Source organism: Cottoperca gobio, chromosome 16, assembly GCF_900634415.1.
Source record: "Cottoperca gobio chromosome 16, fCotGob3.1, whole genome shotgun sequence".
NCBI classification, from domain to species: Eukaryota; Metazoa; Chordata; class Actinopteri; order Perciformes; family Bovichtidae; genus Cottoperca; species Cottoperca gobio.
Genome location: NC_041370.1, coordinates 7,655,813 through 7,675,659, shown reverse-complemented (window position 1 = coordinate 7,675,659; position 19,847 = coordinate 7,655,813). Strand labels below are relative to the sequence as shown.

At 38.7% G+C, this 19,847-nt stretch overlaps 1 protein-coding gene across 4 annotated transcripts in view; it reads right to left on the bottom strand.

The window, feature by feature from the left end:
• rgl2 (ral guanine nucleotide dissociation stimulator-like 2) overlaps positions 1–19,847 on the bottom strand; it is a 45,337-nt gene that overhangs the window by 21,459 nt on the left and 4,031 nt on the right. For 3 of the 4 annotated variants that reach the window (XM_029451154.1, XM_029451156.1, XM_029451155.1), the window contains 17 exons: positions 16,584–16,870; positions 14,212–14,259; positions 13,660–13,743; positions 13,396–13,562; positions 11,867–11,923; positions 10,952–11,148; positions 10,057–10,166; positions 9,002–9,217; positions 7,754–7,857; positions 6,307–6,391; positions 4,140–4,199; positions 3,216–3,302; positions 3,075–3,107; positions 1,685–1,806; positions 1,492–1,578; positions 614–707; positions 229–453 (listed from right to left, as the gene is read on the bottom strand). In XM_029451154.1, coding sequence (XP_029307014.1) covers positions 229–453; positions 614–707; positions 1,492–1,578; positions 1,685–1,806; positions 3,075–3,107; positions 3,216–3,302; positions 4,140–4,199; positions 6,307–6,391; positions 7,754–7,857; positions 9,002–9,217; positions 10,057–10,166; positions 10,952–11,148; positions 11,867–11,923; positions 13,396–13,562; positions 13,660–13,743; positions 14,212–14,259; positions 16,584–16,685 — 1,878 coding nt within the window. In that variant the 5' untranslated portion in view covers positions 16,686–16,870. The remainder of the gene's footprint in view (positions 1–228; positions 454–613; positions 708–1,491; positions 1,579–1,684; positions 1,807–3,074; positions 3,108–3,215; positions 3,303–4,139; positions 4,200–6,306; positions 6,392–7,753; positions 7,858–9,001; positions 9,218–10,056; positions 10,167–10,951; positions 11,149–11,866; positions 11,924–13,395; positions 13,563–13,659; positions 13,744–14,211; positions 14,260–16,583; positions 16,871–19,847) is intronic. The other variant, XM_029451153.1, reaches the window with a different exon arrangement.

The following is a 19,847-nucleotide window of genomic DNA, read 5'->3' as shown; positions in this document are numbered from 1 at the left end:
CTGAGGGGAGAGAGGAGGATAACAATGACACTAGGACAGCTTGATGTGCACTAATGATATCCTGGGTCCATTGTATCCGACGATCTGATTCTGATGACTATCATTACGGGATCCTTGCAGATAAGAAGAAAGGCCGTAAGTGCAGCATATCGCAGATAATTTGGAACAAAGCCTTTTCTACAATCTCACTTCTGCTGTAAATTAGATTCAAATGGCTTGAATTAGTACCAGTATGCTTCGGTACAGGTTTCCATCCTGCAGGTCCATCCGTATCCGGATTATTCGCATGTCAGGACCTGAACCTTGGATGTTATTGGGGGGGTTGTTGCCGCAGGAGACTGATCGCCGGTGTGATTTTGTGGGAGTGGATGGAGTCAACGTGGCAGGGGTGGAGTCATTGGTTGAAGGAGACGTGTCAACATCCAGACAGGACACAGACGGAGATCTCATATGCTGCAATCGAAATAAAAGCAACGGTGTTGATGATAACCTAGTGTTTCTGGTATAACGTCCAAGTTTAGACAAAAGCAAAACCAGAGTAACTCCTGCATACAATGTCTGTGAAACAAGCTAATCTAAATGCAAAGTTGGCCTAAAAGTAAAAGTATATTACCTTTGTGAGTTTTGAGAGCAAATTATTGACAGGGGAGGGGAAGTCAAAGAGGCTGTCACTGTCACCAGTCAGGCTGGTCCGAGAGCTACTCAGGCTGTTAACACAAGAAAATGTATAAACACATTTAAAACTAGTGATTGTTTTCATCCTTGTTTAATCAATCTTATTTTTTCAATAATCATTTAGTCAACACAAGCCAGACAATTGTGAAAAAGGTCAAGGTGACACCTAGGGATTGCTTGATATTCCAAAATATTTAATTTACAATGATATGAAAACACAAGAACGCAGCAGAAACTGACATTTGAGAAGCTGGAACGACAAAAACGTATTCATTTGTCTTGTTCATAATTAACAACACGTTTGTTGACTAATTCTCCTTTTATTGACTAGTGGATAATGGACTAATTGTTTCATCACTAATTCAATATACTTCAAAGATTTAGAGTTGCATCTAGAATCAAGGGACTTGTGAGAGACTGGTTTGAATTTAAAGCAGAAGAGGCCGAGATATGCTAACTTATTACGGAGTATAGTCAAGAACCAAAACTCCGACAATTTTTGTCACGTCAATTTAATTTATATATAGTCCAAAAACACAAATTTGACATAATGAAACTCGATAGTATCTTTTATTAGAATACCTTCCTGGTAAATGCCAATGGGTGTCACTATCAAAGCCTTCTTTAAAGCTCCTTTCTAGCCCCAGAAGATATTATACAACTGTTCTCACAATCTGAGTGGCCCCAACAATCCGCCGTAACCTGGACCACCAACATAAATCCAAGTTTTCCTATTCTGAATTGTGTGAATGTGGTTTTATGGTAGTTTCACTGTGTTATATATGTGTGTATGTAAGAGCGTTCAGTAGAGCTTACTCTGGGCACTGTGTGATGATGACTGTTGGAGTAAAGCCACGGGGGCTCGGCTCACCAGGGGCTTCAATTTCATTGGACAGTCTGTAACTGAAGATAGAGATCATTGAATATTTTAAACTTTCATTGTCCTACAAATGCAAATGAATGTATACAAGACATTTGTTTAATCAGAACTAAATGTATAGATGTTTACCTTTCCTCCTCTGTTAGTGTGGGTGCACTCAGGTACCACTGTATGAAGGCCTCGTCAGCGGTGAAAACACAGTGTTTGCAGGAAGACTGTAGGAGACGTATTTGAGCTAAAACCTCAAATTCCTGTTAACAAAGAGGCATATCACCACAATGTTTCATAATAAAAAAGCACCCATGTTGGCTGATCTAGTATTACAGTGCCAGCTCTTTTCTATTACAAATCTTGCACCTCAAGGCGCCCTCCACTTAATAATTTCCTCCCTCAGATATTAAGCTACCTCTGCTCACTCTAATACACTCTTATCTAAAAAATATGCTTTTTGTAGCTCTTCTAGCATCCCAGGATTGTTTTTTGAGTACTACAATTCTTATTCATGCGCACCTTACTACTACTTGTAAATATATAGATACTACTTGTAAACATATAGATACCACTTGTATACATATAGATACTACTACTTGTAAACATATAGATACTACTACTTGTAAACATATAGATACTACTACTTGTAAACATAGATACTACTACTGGTATACATATAGATACTACTTGTAAACATATAGATACTACTACTTGTATACATATAGATACTACTACTTGTAAACATATAGATACTACTACTTGTAAACATATAGATACTACTTGTAAACATATAGATACTACTTGTAAACATATAGATACTACTACTTGTAAACATATAGATACTACTACTTGTAAACATAGATACTACTACTGGTATACATATAGATACTACTACTTGTAAACATAGATACTACTACTTGTATACATATAGATACTACTACTTGTATACATATAGATACTACTACTTGTAAACATATAGGTAGTACTACTTGTAAACATAGATACTACTACTTGTAAACATATAGATACTACTACTGGTATACATATAGATACTACTACTTGTAAACATATAGATAGTACTACTTGTAAACATAGATACTACTACTTGTATACATATAGACACTACTACTGGTATACATATAGACACTACTACTGGTATACATATAGATACTACTACTTGTATACATATAGATACTACTACTTGTAAACATAGATACTACTACTTGTATACATATAGATACTACTACTGGTAAACATATAGATACTACTACTTGTAAACATAGATACTACTACTTGTATACATATAGATACTACTACTTGTAAACATATATATACTACTACTTGTAAACATAGATACTACTACTGGTATACATATAGATACTACTACTTGTAAACATATAGATAGTACTACTTGTAAACATATAGATAGTACTACTTGTAGTAGTAGCTTGTTATGTCTGCAGAAACAGAATGTTAGTCCAGAGAATCAGCTTAACCTTTTATCTCTTACACTGATTGCAAGACTCACCCTTCTCCTTTTGTCAAAGTTGATGTAGCCATTCTGCAAAGGGAGTGGCAGGATGTGGGTCAGTTTGATAATTGTAAAATACTAAGCAACTTCCAGGGGTTGTGACCAACTTTCGCCTTAATAGAGATGGTAGGAACTTACATCCAGCCTGTCTTTGACTGCAGTGTCCAGCATGGTGAGGTCTGTGAGGAAGATGCCCAGGTATGGCACAGTGCCCTGGGCGTTGGACTGTTAAAAAAGAAGAAGAAATAAAGTATTTTATCAGTTACCCAGAGGTTTCTATTCACATCGTAAAGAGCCCAGAGCGTCCGCCTGCAGCTATTTTTCAAACGAAGCCTCAGGATTCAACACATCACACACACAACAGCCCTCTGTTCCACTTCGTTGCTGCATGCCCTTCATCAAACCACTAAAACATCCCCCGCCTAGCGAAAGTGACATCAGTATCAATGTTTTAATGTAGCGTTTTGTAGAAAAACTGTATTTTTCAGTACTTTTAGTTCACTTTCAGTTTAATCCATAATTAAGCACTTATCAATTATAACTGAGTATAACTTCTTCTCTACTCACATGCCGTACCAAACCTATATTGAATATCTATGCCAGAGCATACAGTAAACATATAACATAGGATTCATAACCCCTAAAAATACAACCGATTTCAAGTTTAACCATAGAACGAGACATTATATCACATTTTGTCCCCTAACTTTTACAATACTAATGACACTTTTGCAGGGTCTTACATCATTCGGAAATGTTCCAAGGTCTCCCATAAAGGCCTATGGGGGTGTATAACCCTTCAGGCTAAAACAATTGCTATGCACACCAGACGTGGGCTGTAAAGTGAGTGAAAATTGTTCTTTTTTATGTGCTTGAAGAATCTTTCAGTGACAAATGTGGAGGTCATTTTTAAGTTACTCCTGTGTGAGTGAAACTATCTGAAATGTCTTGGTGATTTGATTTGACGCTCTATTGAGAATAATTTACAAATGGTATACTGTGCAAGTGAACTTAGACTAAGCAAAGCTGAGGGTTTCAAGTCTTTATTTCAACTTGACCTACCCGATTAAGATGTTTGTTGTTGAGCCTGTTGTCAAGGTTGGCAAACTTGGATGTGCCCTCCTGCAACACAAAAGCAAGGAAAAGGTTTAAAGTTTATTCTTGACCTTGGAAACAATTGTTGAAGAAACAGTCTCACCACAAAGTCTATTTAGTAGCCGTTCTGGAGCTTTCAATCATACCACATCCTCATCAGCAGATGGAAAAAGCCAACATTTGTCAAGTTTGAGTTTTAAAGTCTTTAAAGTGCTTGTTTGGTGCCTGCCAGGTAGCGTACATCAGGTTTATCTGAGTTTTGTTATCAGGGCCATAAACGCTGATGAAGATGAGAGCAGTGAGAATTAACCAAAAAAGTAAAGTTGTGGGTCATATTCATATATATAGATATGATAAAAAATGCATATGCAGTTATACAGAAATATAAAAATGACCATAAATGTACCATTAAATTAGATCAAACCTAATCCTTTCATGACAACTGATATGAACATGAATACATTTTCATGACATTAATAATGTAAATGCAAAGTCTAGAGATCTGGCATGTTAACTTGACACGTTATAGTCATGCTATTTAATTAAATGATATTACATTGTCATGTGGTTCAATGACGGTGTTGTGTATTATTTATTTCCCCAAACTTTTAGGAAGTCTTTTATTAGTCAATCATCTTACACTCGGTCTGCTAGTCGTAGTCATTTTTAGACAAGCTGAGAGATTAAGGGAAGCAAGTAACTGCGTTGAAAAAAAAAATCAAAGGGCAACAGACGGCGATGGTGTTTTCTGGCATCAAAGAGTGAAGCTTTCAAAATGAAAGCAAATGTTTGGATGAATTCCTTTGGGGGTATCATGGGTAAAATTGCAGCTAATGCAGAGGTATTGATGCCTGCATTGCACCATAACAGTGAATCAAAACACAGCTAATCCTGTCAACTTCCCCAGCTCTCTGACAAAGCGCAAACTAAATATAATGTACGTCTTCAGATGGGTGTATCACACTGAAATGGAAGAGTTGACAGAATAAGGGCAGTTCTACTCAATGAGATTAGACTGCTTTGGTTCCTGGTCTTTTAAAGCAGTCATACAGCTATACTGAGTTGTTTTCGTGCTGAGAAGAAAGCTTGGCTTCAGTCTGTGCAGATAGGAATTTAACAGATGTTGTCCAGTAGCGGCTCTTGACACACACAATAAATGTCTCATACTCCTGTCAAGTTACGGCTGCTCCTCAGCAGGAGGTGAGATATAAGTGCAGAGGAGTCACGTGGTTTTTCAGAGCTGCAGTTCAGATGTCACTGTGTGCTAGCAGTAAGCGTGTATGTTGTTTTTTAGTCATACTAACTGCATGGATCTACATAATATACATTATAACTTACTAACATTGCCACTGTGAGCATGTTAGCATGCTTACATTAGTATTTAGCTCATGCCTGTAAGTACAGACTCACAGATCTTCTTCTTCTTCTTCTTCTTCTTCTTCTTGTGTTTTCTATGTGGATTAGCTCAGACAATAAACAGTAATTTCTACAAATCAGGTCCAAAACTGTGATTATAGAGTCCGACTCAAACAAAGAGCTGCATACAGTAAACAGAGGCTTTCTGTCTGTATGCAACATTAATGCTTCAGGAGTTTACATATTGTACACACAGGTGTAAACAAAAGGTGTTTGTAGTGATGGCGAGAAAGTCTTTGTGAAGACAGCAGCACAAGAGCAACACAGATCTGAGTGAAAAGGAAAAGAGTTGTTGAAATCTGACTCCAGACCAAAACTGCACTGCAACACTACAACCCTGTGACTGACAGTACAAACTGGCAGCTCCCCAGCACAAGACACCGCTTCTCCAGACTTTGAGGAACCAGGAAGTTTTAACCAACACACGGCAAAGTGGTCAAATGACAAAGATGTCTAGAAAACACACTATTCAGGCTCGAACACTTCGCTTTAAACTTTGGAAAACAAAACTGGTTTAATGCTGCGTCATGACTCAAGGAAAAACCAACCTCTGCGTGCCATAAATAAAAGATCACATTTCTCACTGAACCTGCTCTATTTACACTGTATAATGTGAATGATGTCTTCATCCAGAGCCTCATTTTCTTCTTCTATCTTATAAAAATGTACAAAATGTTACATTTCCATTCTCATTCTTTATTTTTGTACAGAAACTTACCTCCTTGAGGAGTTCTCTACTTTGCGAGTGGTTGTCCTTCTCTGAGAATATTTCTGACAGTTCCTCATATCTCCTCACCGCCTCCCTGTCAAGTGACCAAAACAGTGAATTCATTTCAATTGAATTATCTTTCATATTTCAATATTATTAAGCGAATGAAATGCTTTGAAGACATTTTTCACAAGCTGAATTTGAAGAGTCTGCAAAGTCAAGAGCATGTACTGTAATTGGACACGAAGGTTTGAGAGACAATCACTGACGGGACAATTGAAGTAAAGAACGTTTGATATAATTAACAGATACCGATTCAGAGACGATGCCGTGACTGAAAATGGTTTGAGTTTATGTTGCGTGGACAACGATGCTGAAAAGGCATTTTTTAGTTTCCGTTCAAGGAAAGACATTTTTCTTCCACTTCTTCTTTATCAGGTTTATTTTAAAGTTATTTCTCAGTTGCTTCTGGTGAAAAATAAATAAAGTGTCCCAAGGGTAACAACAGTTTCCTGTGTTGCTGTTTACAGCTGAACAGTCCTTTGTTTTAATCTGTTTTTAATCTGAAGCTTCAGCTCCACACTACATTAAGTTTAAACATGTAGTTTTATAATTAACAACATACTTTAACATTTTTTAATTTATATTATTCATTTTTGCTGTAACCAATTAAAAGCCAATTAAAGCCACCTGTATGTTATTGAAATCTCTACTCATATTACCTCGTGTCCTGTGTGCACACTTTGATTTGTCATAGCTGGAAAAGCACAGGTGAAACTCATAACATTAATTATAGGTCTGTTTAATTTACAGCGGGTGAACCAACGTGCACAATAACATATTATTTAAGAGAAAGATCTTCTATTTTGAGAATGAGACGGCATCGTTTCTTTCAGTTTAAAGCCGCTATAATAATGTGAGCGGGGGAAGTGAGGTGCCACTGCTGCGGATCCTTGGCCACCAGCAGAGAATCAATAAAAGCCCTCAATAACTTAATACTGCAATAGGCTACCTACTGTGTTGCACATCCCACTGCACTGTAAGAATTCATACTGCTATTTTACAAATGTAAAACAATTTCACATGGATGCTTGTCTAATAACTTGTTTCTTCTGTTTGTATTGTAGTTTATGTCATATTGTCCTTTAGTACAGCAAACTAGAAATGTCATTGTACAGTGAAAAACTGTTCTCGTGTCTGGGTCACAGATTTTAAACAACGCTTTTTTAGCTGTCCTTGTTTTTTGATGTGGGATTTTATTATTATTATTTTGCCTAAATCGTTTCTGTTTAGCTTTTATGTGAATGTCTTCTTTGTGTTTCCTTTGTCTTCTAACACATTGGGACCATGCTGAAAATTAGTGCTTTCATTTTAACCTTGTTGTATTTTTGTTTCTGTATCTGATATTACTTGAATAAAATCAACCAATCAATGTATTCCTTTTTCAGTCGCAGACCTGTCAGTGTCCTGCCACGTCTTCCTTAGCCGGTGGATGGGATTACTCTGCAGGGCAGACACGATGGCATACAGTGAGGAGAAGTTCTTCCTGGCTCGGCACTCCTGTTGAAAGCACACACAGCTGAACACACTCATTTGCATGCACTCACATACACACTCTCACACTGTAACTGAGGAACACCTGTGGGTTTGGGTCTGGTCGGTATTGAGTTACAGTGTCAGCCCGAGGTGCTGAATAATGCAGACTGCTAAAGAGATTTGTCCCAAAAGAACCCTGGGGTGGGCTTAGGATAGCACTTTGGCAGCAAACCAGTGATACCTCACTTTGCCAAAGAGGATGTTGGAGTGTGTGTGTGAGTGTCTTTGAGTGTTTGTGATGACAAATGCAGTTTCATACAGGAATACTGGAGAGAAGCTGTGTTTCATTCACAGATAAAGAAGCTTGGAGAGGAATAAAATTGCTCGTGTCAACAACCAACAATAGGTTATGTTTCTATGCGTGTGCGTGTGTGTGTGTGGGTTTGTCTGTGTGGGTGAGCAGAGTTTGTCGTTGCTGTGAAACTGCTTGTTGTGCACAAAAACCACAACACAGTTACAGAAATCAGTTAATCCACATTCATCTTCAATTATACTGACATTTTAAAGGTTCAGCTGCTTTAAGCTTGACTCACAAGCTTGATCACATTTCTTGTAACTCTGCACATTTCTGGTATGTCCTAACTACGGGTCATGCAGAATGCACTTCCTGTTTGATTTCCTGAAGGTGTACTTGAACTGTAAATTCACTTCTTTTATAAAGAATATGCAGATTTTTAACAATCTTTCTTCTTATTTTCTGCCAAAAAGTGATCGACCACCAAATGCACTCAAATAGTTTATTATTTGCATTTGCTCTGTGCAGAAAAGAACCATAAATCTACATTGTGTAGTCAATGTGCAATGTGTTTTACTCTCAGCTGTTGATTAAAGTGAAATTACAAATACAGTTACAGCAAAAACCAAGCAAACTGTGAATTTGTGATGGTGTGTGCATAGTTAGAGCTGAGAATAGGATTATGGTTAGGGGATTAATGGGGATTTATTTTAGGAAAATGCACAATTGAGGATGTTGGAAGATTTGCAACCCCAACTGACAACAACTGGGATAATCAACTTTAAAAAAAAAAAAAAGCATTTCTAGCCTTTAAACATGGCATGAAATCTTGAATTTCTACAGCTCTGACCTTTTGATTTTTCGTACACTGACCTCTGCCACGCTGATCCACTTCTCCAGCAGTCGGGCTCTCTGCTGGCTGCGTAGATTTGTAGGACAAAGGCAGGATGCTAAAACTGCATTGGCCAGTTTGTTGAACTGATGTATGGTGGCCCGGACGGACCAACAAACGCCTTCCCTTCCTTTCTTGTCCCTCTGAGACCACAGTGAGCCGAGGCAGTGGTACGGGACCAGACGGACAAACAGCTCCTGATAAGTGACAGCAGATAGATCAATAAATAACTAATCAAACCATGTGAACCTGTTCTGTGAGGTCTTCCTGCTTGAATCTGCTGACATAGTTTGAGTTCATGTGGGTGGCACTTTTCCGTTTGTGTTTGCAGCCACGGTGACTCATGTTACTGTAAGTACCACTTACAGAACTCTGTGTATTCTAAACAAACTGCTGTTGCTGGTGTGAACCGCAATTTTTTTCAGATTTATGCTGTGTTTTTGTCAGTGAGTGAAATAGAGCAAAACTATTTCAATGTATCCATATCAGGTGATCAAAGTTCATCATAACACAGAACAGGATGGAGCCAAAGGGCAGGTTACAATGATGGAAAACAGACTGCACCTGAACTTATATACAGAGTCAACAATGACTTCAAAGCAGAGGTAAGCAGCATACAAACATACTTTGTAAAAGTCAAAAAAAACTAAATGACAATAGCTTGGCATTGACTTAACTAAAATAAAAATGTTGTATCATTAGGCTTGTCACGAAAATTAATTTCATTGGACGATATATTGTCCCAATAATAATTGCTATAAACCATATTATCGTCATTTTATGCCACTGATTTAATAATAACATAATTGCGTAATAATTAAAGTAAACACTTTCAAACTTCAATTAACTTTTAATTCTTAAGAATAATCGGACACTGGAATTGGAATGTAAACAAACCTGCACATAAATACAACGGACAATATCGAGGGCAGCAAAAATGATGTAGGTAATTTCCATTTATCGTACGATAAGTCGATAACGTCGTTATCGTGACGTGCCTAAATGTCCATCAAAAACATGTTACAAGAGAACTCACGGTCTCTATTTTGGTGAGCTGCTCCGCGATGAGCGCTGCAGGGAATCCAAGTACGCTGGTGGGTTCAAACTTGCAGGCGTCAGGAGGAAGGCTGGTGAAACCGGTTTGATCTGCAAAGAGTGAAGCTGTTTAATAAAAGTGCGGATTCAGTATATAAGAAAAAAACCTTTGTTTGTATCTCTTCTACCCTCTAGTTGCAGGATTCAGGGTCTCTTAGAGTTGCTATTGCTCTGTGTCCGGTGTAATAATGAAGTTGTTTTGCTCCAGAGAATCGTGGTTTTCTCAAGATATCAGCTTAGTTATCTCAGGAAACTGGATGAAACTGGATGAATATTATTTTAATGAGTAAATTACTATGTTATGTCGAGATAATGAAATATGTCAATTAGGACCTCGAGATCGCAGTATGAGAGCAAAACAGATTAAGAGTCACTGGATTTGAAGCTGTACTAAGAAAAAGTGCTTGAGCAAATTCTAACATGTCAACAAGCTCAAAATGACAATGCTACGGATGTTTATCAAGTATAATGTTTATAATGTTCAGCCTCTTCGCATGCTGACATTTTCAAATTAGCACTAAACACAAAGTAGAGCAATTCTTGCAAACATGGCCACCTTTGGCTTTCATCGCAGAGTAATAATGATCCAACTTTCAGGGATTTTAACCTCCTGGGTTCAGAAGGACACTAACAAACTGGTGTGAAAAACATACCCTTAAAGCAGTTTGGTTTCTTTTCTCTAGTCAAAGAAGCCACAACCAGCCCATGTTGTATGTTATTGGTCTTTTGCAGCCCCACTTGGGATTTACAGTGAGAAGGCATGTGTATTTCTACATGAAAACCTCGTCTAGTGAGGCTTTCGCTGCTGTCATTTAAATCCCAGTTAAATTACAGACCTTTATGGGCGTCAGGGAGCAGGGCTTTCTCGCTAAGCTCCTCGGCTATCCTGAGGAGGCGAGCTTGGAGGTCGGCAGCAGACGAGGAGTACTGGGGGAGGAGGGGAGCCAGGCGTAGCAGGCGAGAGGGCTCCCGCAAACTCTTAAAGTCTTCAGGATACTCAGAGAGCCATGTGCTAAACACCATACACACCGCTCTGCAGGAGTGAGGAGAAAGGAAGAAATGATTCAGCATTTCCAGGACTTTATGGTTCAACATCAGAAACATGATAATCTTTCATCATTTTCAAGTCAATCCTCGAGTTTGATGGGAGCAAAAGGAGGGAGGTGCTGTTTCTTGTGTAAACCCTGATTGCCAGACGCAGATAAACAAGCTGCTGGATATTGGAATTGATTGAATGTATTGATATTTTACAAAACAGAAGTTGGCAAGAAATCACGTTCTCAAGAAAAGCAGCTTAGAGATGAGAATGATTTAGTGGAAGCATCGGATCAAGATTGTGCTGCTAAAAATCAGAACAGTAGTTAATACAGTTTAGCATCTTTTCCATTAGTCAGCAATCTTTACATCAAAACACTGAATCAAAGTGAAAGCTGGTTGATATGGTTTGCATTTCCTGTTGCTATCTTTCTGGTGTCTTCTGCTGATTGTTTGAGGTTAATAGGTCATTTAAAATGAAAATGAAAATAGTCAGAGGAGAAAACATTGTTCTCCTATAGTTTAAAATGAAAAATAATGAACACTTGGTTATAATAACATTCCCTAAAAAACACAAGCAAGAAGCGGAAAGGTTTTTAGAAGATGCACTTATTGCAAACACAGCTCCACACTTTACGCGCACACACACACCAACACACAGCCTGTCACAGTAAAAAGTGCACAAAGATGTTGGGTAGCCTTTTTCAAAAACTCACTTGTTGAAGGATTGTCTTATCTGGCTCCTCTCGTTGTCCCCAGGTGAGTTCTCCAATCTGTTAGTAGCAAGCAAAACATAAACATAAATATCATTCAGCTTCAAATATGTGCATCTGCTTGTGTCATAAATAATACTTTGTAAAACATTTATTTATGGCTTGTTTTTCTCAAGATGCTTTTTATCAAAGGCGTCGTCCTGATACAGGTAACAGTGCCAGGAGTCGAAACTCTCCTGAGTGTTGCTTCTTTAGTAAAACTTTCCAAACAGCTGTTTCATACAAATGCCTCCATTATTTAATAAAGACTTTATAACAGAACAAAAAGCCTTCACAAGCAAGTGTGTTGCTGAATTATGCTGCAGTTATTTTAAATCGGCACACAGGTGCTTCCTCCATTGTGGAAGTGTCTCTAAATTAAGTTACGCAATTAATCTAGAGACGGCTGTTTAAATTAGACTCATCTTGAAGACAAATTGCATCGCTAAACTAACATCTTTTTATCTTGTGAAAATGGAAATTAGGTGTACAGTAAATTGATCATCCAGTTTTGCCGACTCTAATGTAACCATTTATTTGCACTTTAGTATTTAGTATGAAGCAGTGTGGCTCTAAAGATGGCAATTACTATTTGATGGACATTCATGGTTCCCAGACGAATCCTACTGACTTTAGTGATTCTTTGACTTTTCCTTTAACGCCACCATGAGATTGACATTTGTGGTTTTTGAGTGAAACGTATCAACAAATATTAAATGGATAGCCACAAAATTTGATTCAGACATTCATTTTCTCCTCAAGATGAATTGTAATCAATTTGGTGATCCTTTGACTTTTCATCGAAGCACCCATACCACCCATGCAAAAGCTGCGTATAAGTGGTAATTAGCAAAGGTTAGCATGCTAACAACGGTAAATTGAGATGGTACATGGTTTCATCCTGCTTAGTATCTGCATTATTGTTGTGAGCATGTTAGCTGAAATCAGGTCTGTGCCTCACAGAGCAGCTAGCATGGCTGTACGCTAGTCTTGTTTAAATGTAATGAATGTTAACAACATGTTTGGTGCTAATGTATTAGCATGCTAACACACACTAAATATGGTAACCATTATGTTACCTGCTAAAGTATGTTAGCATTGTCATTGTGAGGTCGTTAGCATGTTGACATTGGATCAAATCAGAGAACTGCTAGCATGGCTGTAGACCCGCTGCCTTGTTATGTGAGATGTGTTCCTCCAGTGCAGCAAGAGTAAACGCTGGAGTCAATTCTCCATCACTTTATATCTTCCTCCACCCAAACTCCCACCGGACAGGATCAGTCTGAGATTTCACAGCATCACACTGCACAAACCCAGCCAGAGAAGATACTGACAGCTGCTGTGGTTGCTGTGCATCACTGCACCTGGAACTGCTACCAGTTATTTTTACCCATCTTTTCTTTTTTTAAACCAGGTTATTTTACCAGACAAAAACAACCAACATAGGTTACTTGTGTAGATTAGAGATTTAAAAACAACAACAACTCCCTAACCTGTCACAGAGGATGTCCAGCACTCTCCCCGTGGAGGAGAAGGATCGATAGGTGGAGAGGAAGATGGTGATGAAGGAGGAGTCTCCCATAGAAAAGGAGTGGAGGAGGTGGAGCACCAGCTTTTCTTCGGTCCCTGCTTTCACACACTGGGAGCGAGAAACCGCTGACTGGAAGAAAACAGGAAGGGAAATAATTAAGTTGAATGTTATAGCAAGTAGCATATCTTTTCAAGCGCTCGCCTGCAGTCAGTCACACTTTAATTACCGTCAGACTATTGGGGGTGCCATGCTGCTGCTTGACCACCACATTGTATATCACTCCATCCTCCTCTTCCTCCACCACAGTGGACTGTAGAGCAGAGAAACCAGATCAAGACAACGTTTATGTGTTGCAAAGAATGCATAAAAAAAACAAAAACAGTATGAACTCTTTAAAGAAATACTTGAAATTGGAAGGAATAAACTGTTTGGCTCAAAGTAGTCAAGAAATTTGATTATTTTATATTTTCTTTAACTGCTGGTACTGATTCCAAGCACTAAATTTAACTTTGTCCCTTTACTGAACTAAACACACTTACACCATTTAAAGATCTCATTTAATTTATTGAGATATAATCTGTTCTACTAGAGACACCCAATATCAATGTAAAAAAGGGCATAAAATCCAGCTGCTTTGAACTCATTTCTCACGCGCTGTATTGAGCTCTAACGATCCCGTTTTAGCCTCGGGGAAAGTCCCTGACACAGTACCCTATTTTATACTTGTACTGGCACATTATCCCGTATATGTTACATGCACAACACTCTCTGAATTTACCAGATCCAGAGGACAGTACCAGGTGGTCTTCATTGGTGAGGGCTCTGCCTGAAAAAGAGAACCAAACAAAACAAGGGCTTAACTTATTTGTTGTATTAGAAAAAGGGATTGTACCCTGCATCACCAGTAAAGCAAAGCATTATATAATCAGTAGGTATATAGTCTGATGCAGTGGTTGTGAGTATCTCTGGTCTGTGACCTGTTATGCACTTCAACCAAATGAGCTTATTTCATTTGCTCCCACAGTACGGTGATGCACAAACTACAACAACATGTCAAAACTTCACAAGAAAAAGTAAAGAGATGAGAAAACTTCCAAACAGACGTCTACAAATGTGTACAGAGGGGATCATTTTGGTTTTGTGTCCCACTGGCGATCTTCAAACTCCTGAAAACACATCTCGCTCTGTTTCGGTACGTCTCTGAGTGGACTTCATTTACTAGATGGACACATGTGGATCACTAATGTTATTAGTGGTGAAGCGGCGTAATACGGCGCCTCCAAAGTTCAGAAAGATAACTATTTTAACTGTTGACACCGCAGATTATACAAAGCAAGAAGAAAAATGGACGCTAATAAATGAACAAGCACTCATACATGCTTGAGTGTTGTTTAAAATTAAGCCTTCTTGCAGCCTTAAAACCACTTCAACTACCTGCGGACAATAAATACAAATTTGTCTTGGCAGCGTTAGTGTCCAGTCGTATCAAAAACTACATTGACAGTGACACACACACACACACACACACACACACACACACACACACACACACGGTCCTTGGATAGCCGGATCCTGCAGCCTAAGTCATGTCGCAGGCAGCAGATGACTCATAGCACTTTGATAATAATAAGTGTGAGACAGACAGTAGCACTGCAGAGACATTTGAATACCGTCCAAACACAGAGATAAGAGCCAGATGCCACAAAACTGCTTCAGCTCATATTATAAGCCACACATTTTGAATTTGTCTTTAAAGTCTAATGGAAGTAAATATATATACTCAAGTGCTGTAGTGAAGTACAGTGTTGAATAATTTAATTAACATTTTTATTTCTCTACATTTCAGAGGCAAATATTGTCATCGGGCAGCTTATTAGTTACTTTACAGACTGAGATTTTGTATTAAAATAAGCACATAATAGGCTTATAAAATACAACACTTTGTTAAAGAATAAACCGGCGGTTCCTTCACCTTTTTTGTCTTGTGACATAAATTCATTTAAATAACTGAACCAAAGAGGTGAAATGATCCAATGACAAAGATAAAAATCCTACATTTATGTATCACAGTTTTGTTTTTGCTTCGTCGCTCTCCCATTAATTATGTCCCAACCCCTCAGATCCCCATTTAACTTGTGACCTTATATTGGGAAACACTGAAATAAGCTACCTAACTGTATAGGAAGTAGTTTAAACAAGCTCCACCTCTTGCCAGCTACAACAGTAAAATGCATCATATACATTGATATACATAAGCATTAAAGACACTTTCAGAGTTTCAGAAATCAGCATTTGGTGTTTCTCAGCGGATACAGGCACGTTTTACTCATCAACTAATCTTTGACAGTTTCAGAAAACAATAATGATGCAGATGAAGTTTGCGTTCTTACAGTCACAGAGCTGTCAACCCATTTCAGAATGAGAGACTTTTGTTGTGAATTGTCGATGGTGGGTGGAGCTGAGCCTTTTGTTTACATCTAGATCACTGTCTGCTCATTTTAGTAATACATCGATCCTTATCGCTTTACACTCGACAATGACGCTTTCGCAACTGTGACTTTTTCCATCATAAAAAATGCATGAGCATGACACTGTTTGACGGTTCGTACGTCGTTGTGAGTCAACAGTTTTGATCTACAAAACACACGAGCAACACCTAGGAAACAAGAAAAATACACCTAAAACACAACATGTTATAAAACCTTCTGACTGTAAATTATCCTCTCAAAATAAGTCAAACTAATGATTATATTTTCATTCATTTTGGAAGTACAGACTTGTGAGCTTTCTCATATGCAAAGTCAAAGTCACATATGAGCCAAGAAACTTATTCATACAGACAGAAAGGCCTGAGTTCTTCTATCGCCTCTGTAAGCCCTATGGTGTAATTAGCTGTAATAAGCATATGTTAGCCTCCTTCCAAGTACCTTGGCTTGACTTGATCGAAGGTCAACACTCCAAGCAGGCACTCCTTGCATTCAGAAAGGATCCTACTGAACTGAACAGTCTGTGTATTAAACCTGTTATTCTACCTGTTATCTCTGCTTGCTTCTACGTAAACATGCATGCAACTCTATATCTTTCCCACAAAATCCCCCCAAGCACACAAACACACACACAGAAAAGAAAAAGAATCTTCACACAAGTTACCTTTCCCTCTGCAAGTCCAGACAGGTAGCGATCCCTAAGCTTCCTGGAAATCTTCAGGATGAATTTACAAGAAGCATTCTCATTTTCTTCATTTTCTCTCATCTGTTGCTCCCTTTGTTTTCTGCCTCTCTTTGTATACTTGACCGCCTGTTACTTCACTGTCGGTTGATCTCGATCTGTGTGTTTATGTCTTTACTGCTTGCCTCTCAACGTCTTGTGGCTCTATATCACAAAGACACACCTGAAGCAGGAGTTAAGTCCTGCCCCTTCCAGCCTGCATCACCTGGCTACACCCATTACACACACACACACATGACAAACACAGAGATAGGGATATGTTGGTGTTGATAGTACAACAGTCGTTTTCAGTGAGTTGCTTTTTACACCCATGGACAAACATACTGCTCACACAAATGCAGACCCTCATCAATAGACACATGCATGGGGCACTTGCCTGCACACACACACACACACACACACACACACACACACACACACACACACACACACACACACACACACACTGAGAAACAAAGCCCTGAAGCTATTTCCAGAACAATACCCCCTCTCTCTCCTGCTCTCTTTGTCTTTCTATATGACCTTCACATACAGATAAACCAGTTTGACTGAGTATCCCGCTTAAAACAACATAAAGCAAAATAATAATTAACTGAGAAAGCTTCATGCTGTATTTTTAGTCTAAAGTCTGGCATCCTTTTTGAACAGTAAGAGGCCTGTAGTCTTGTAACGAGAGGTAATAAATGTTCACACGGCCACTGAACCAGGAAGCATGTTATTTTTTACGGGGCTAATGACTTCGCAGAGTGAAGTGATGTCAACTAGCTGGAGACTTTCACAGCTCTGTGTGTGTGTGTGTGTGTGTGTGTGTGTGTGTGTGTGTGTGTGTGTGTGTGTGTGTGTGTGTGTGTGTGTGTGTGTGTGTGTGTGTGTGTGTAGAGCAGTTAGCTTATTAGTGTGTCAGCTAACAAAACAACATAGTATCCAGCACACGCAGAGCAACATTAGCATTCACTTGGAGTGTTTTGACTCTTTTTCAATATTCTTATTTATACTCTTATTTAAAGTCTGTTTTTTTCTCCACCAACTCCTTAAAAAATATGTGGGTTGTTAGACACTAACTCAACTATGTTCACCAGCTAGTCGCTAAATGTATTTGTGTGTAGTCGTGTGGGTTTACCAGAGTTTTTTGTTGCTAAAAACAGCAACCTGTTGCAACTGGAAATGAGGTTGAGGAGAACAATGAGACGTCTAAAACAGAAAAGTTGCTCAAACCAAAACAAGGAGCTAAAAGACACTAAAATGCTTGGTAGAGCCGAGAGGAACTGCAGAGTCTGAGGATAATTCTCTTAAACTTTGTCATTATGAGTCACACTTTTTACATTACATGTTGTCATTTGACCCATTGTTTATATAACAATATTGATTAGTGCAGTATACAGACGATGAAGTCCAGATGAATGGATGATTACTAAACTGTAAACATTTCCTAATGTGCTGACAGAAAAACTGAAAGTGTGTAAAATATGCATAAAAACATAACATTTCCAAAACAATTTTTTTTTTTAAACAAATGGTGTCTGTTGAACTACTATTTAGCAAAAAACGGTCTTTCCTTGAATTAAAATCTCAAACAAGAGACAGAAAAGATCTTCTAAAGCAACAGCTGGTGCAGGCAGTTAGAATGAGCTCATACAGTAATAAGAGATTAGATCATATCAGAACAAAAACCAGATTGAGAATATTTCCTTTTTTTCCTTTTGCTAACAGCCGCATGGAGTCTCTCTGAGATAAAAAGAAAAGAAAAGACTTGAAAGTAGCTTTAAATATAACGTGTTTATATATAGTACAGTATCATTCCCCCCCCCCATCTTACTGCTTACTTATAGAAGTGTGAGACTGATTTAAAGCTCTCACTGATCTCTTTTCTGGCCTTTAGCACTTTAGCGCACTGACCCAGTGGGCCTTCATCACAGACACTAAGAAAAAATAGTTATTTGCTCTGTTTCCTAATTCCAGAAAGAACTGCTGAGATACTTGAGATACAAGTATATTCAGTGGAGTGTCAATTGAATTTGCCTTCTGAAATCAGACTGAAACTGGGTCAGTGGAACCAGCCTTTTCTGTGGAGGAACTTTTCAAAGCGTAATAGATGTGTATAATTTGGAGTTCAGCTGCCTCATAGGCTGGTGGATAAGCATCATGATTATAGGTCACTGTGGTGGGTGGCATGAGCTGATTCTGGAAAAGACTGCGGCTGTTCTTTTTTTAAGTATTATAAAAACCAGAATTTTCCAACATGGACCATTGTTGTTGCCATATGTGACACTTTGTTTATGTTCTTTTCAAACATGGGATCTTCTGTCATGGCCCTAAGCTCTCCTCTTTCTTAAAGTCCCCCCACCCCCAGATGCATGCAGGAAGTACATAATAAGTGGAGACAAACACAGGAAGCAGGACGTGCTGTCGTGTTGAGAAGCTATTTTCTTCTCTTCTCCTTCCATCACAAGCCGAGGCTGCGTCGACCTCTCCTCCTGAACAACTACGTCGGTTATTGGACGGCACCAGAAAAGCAGCGGGCAGGAAGCCCACTCTCCATTTTCACCCCCTGGTCTCAAAAAACAACCAGTTTCAACCTTTTCCCTTAAATAAATCCATATAGCTGGCCTTCCGCTTTGAATTTGAACAAATACACACACCGCTGCAGTCCTTATTTACAACCCTACACAAGTCTTTCCACTGAGCAGGGGGTCACAAATACATCTTCTGAAGCTTTATTTAAAGATAACCATTGTTTTTTTGGAGTGGTCCACAACCCCGACCCCTTCCTTCCTATCTTTCTCTCTTGCTCCTCTTCTCACGCTTTCATCTATGTATCCCTTGGTGCCCGTTATCTTCTCTCTTTCAAGTGAAACTCAGTGGCATTTAGGTCAAAGCTGTTCTTTTCCCCTTAAAGGAAAAATCCTTCCTGGGATGTGATTACTCTGTTAGATATCATCAGTCTGTGATGTTCTGCAAGTTAATTTGTAGGAAATAGTTGACTTTTCGGTGCTGCAAACTTTGCCTTAATCTGGCTCATCTAATTCTACTTCAGTGAGGGATTTTCTCTATAATGTCCAGATAACAGACATTAACTTGTTCATGTCAGTCAGAAGTGGGTTTACGGGTGTATACAGTAGGTAGCTAACCAGCTAGACACCCAAACATTACACCCGTATGTGAACATGTTATTCCACGGTCATTAAC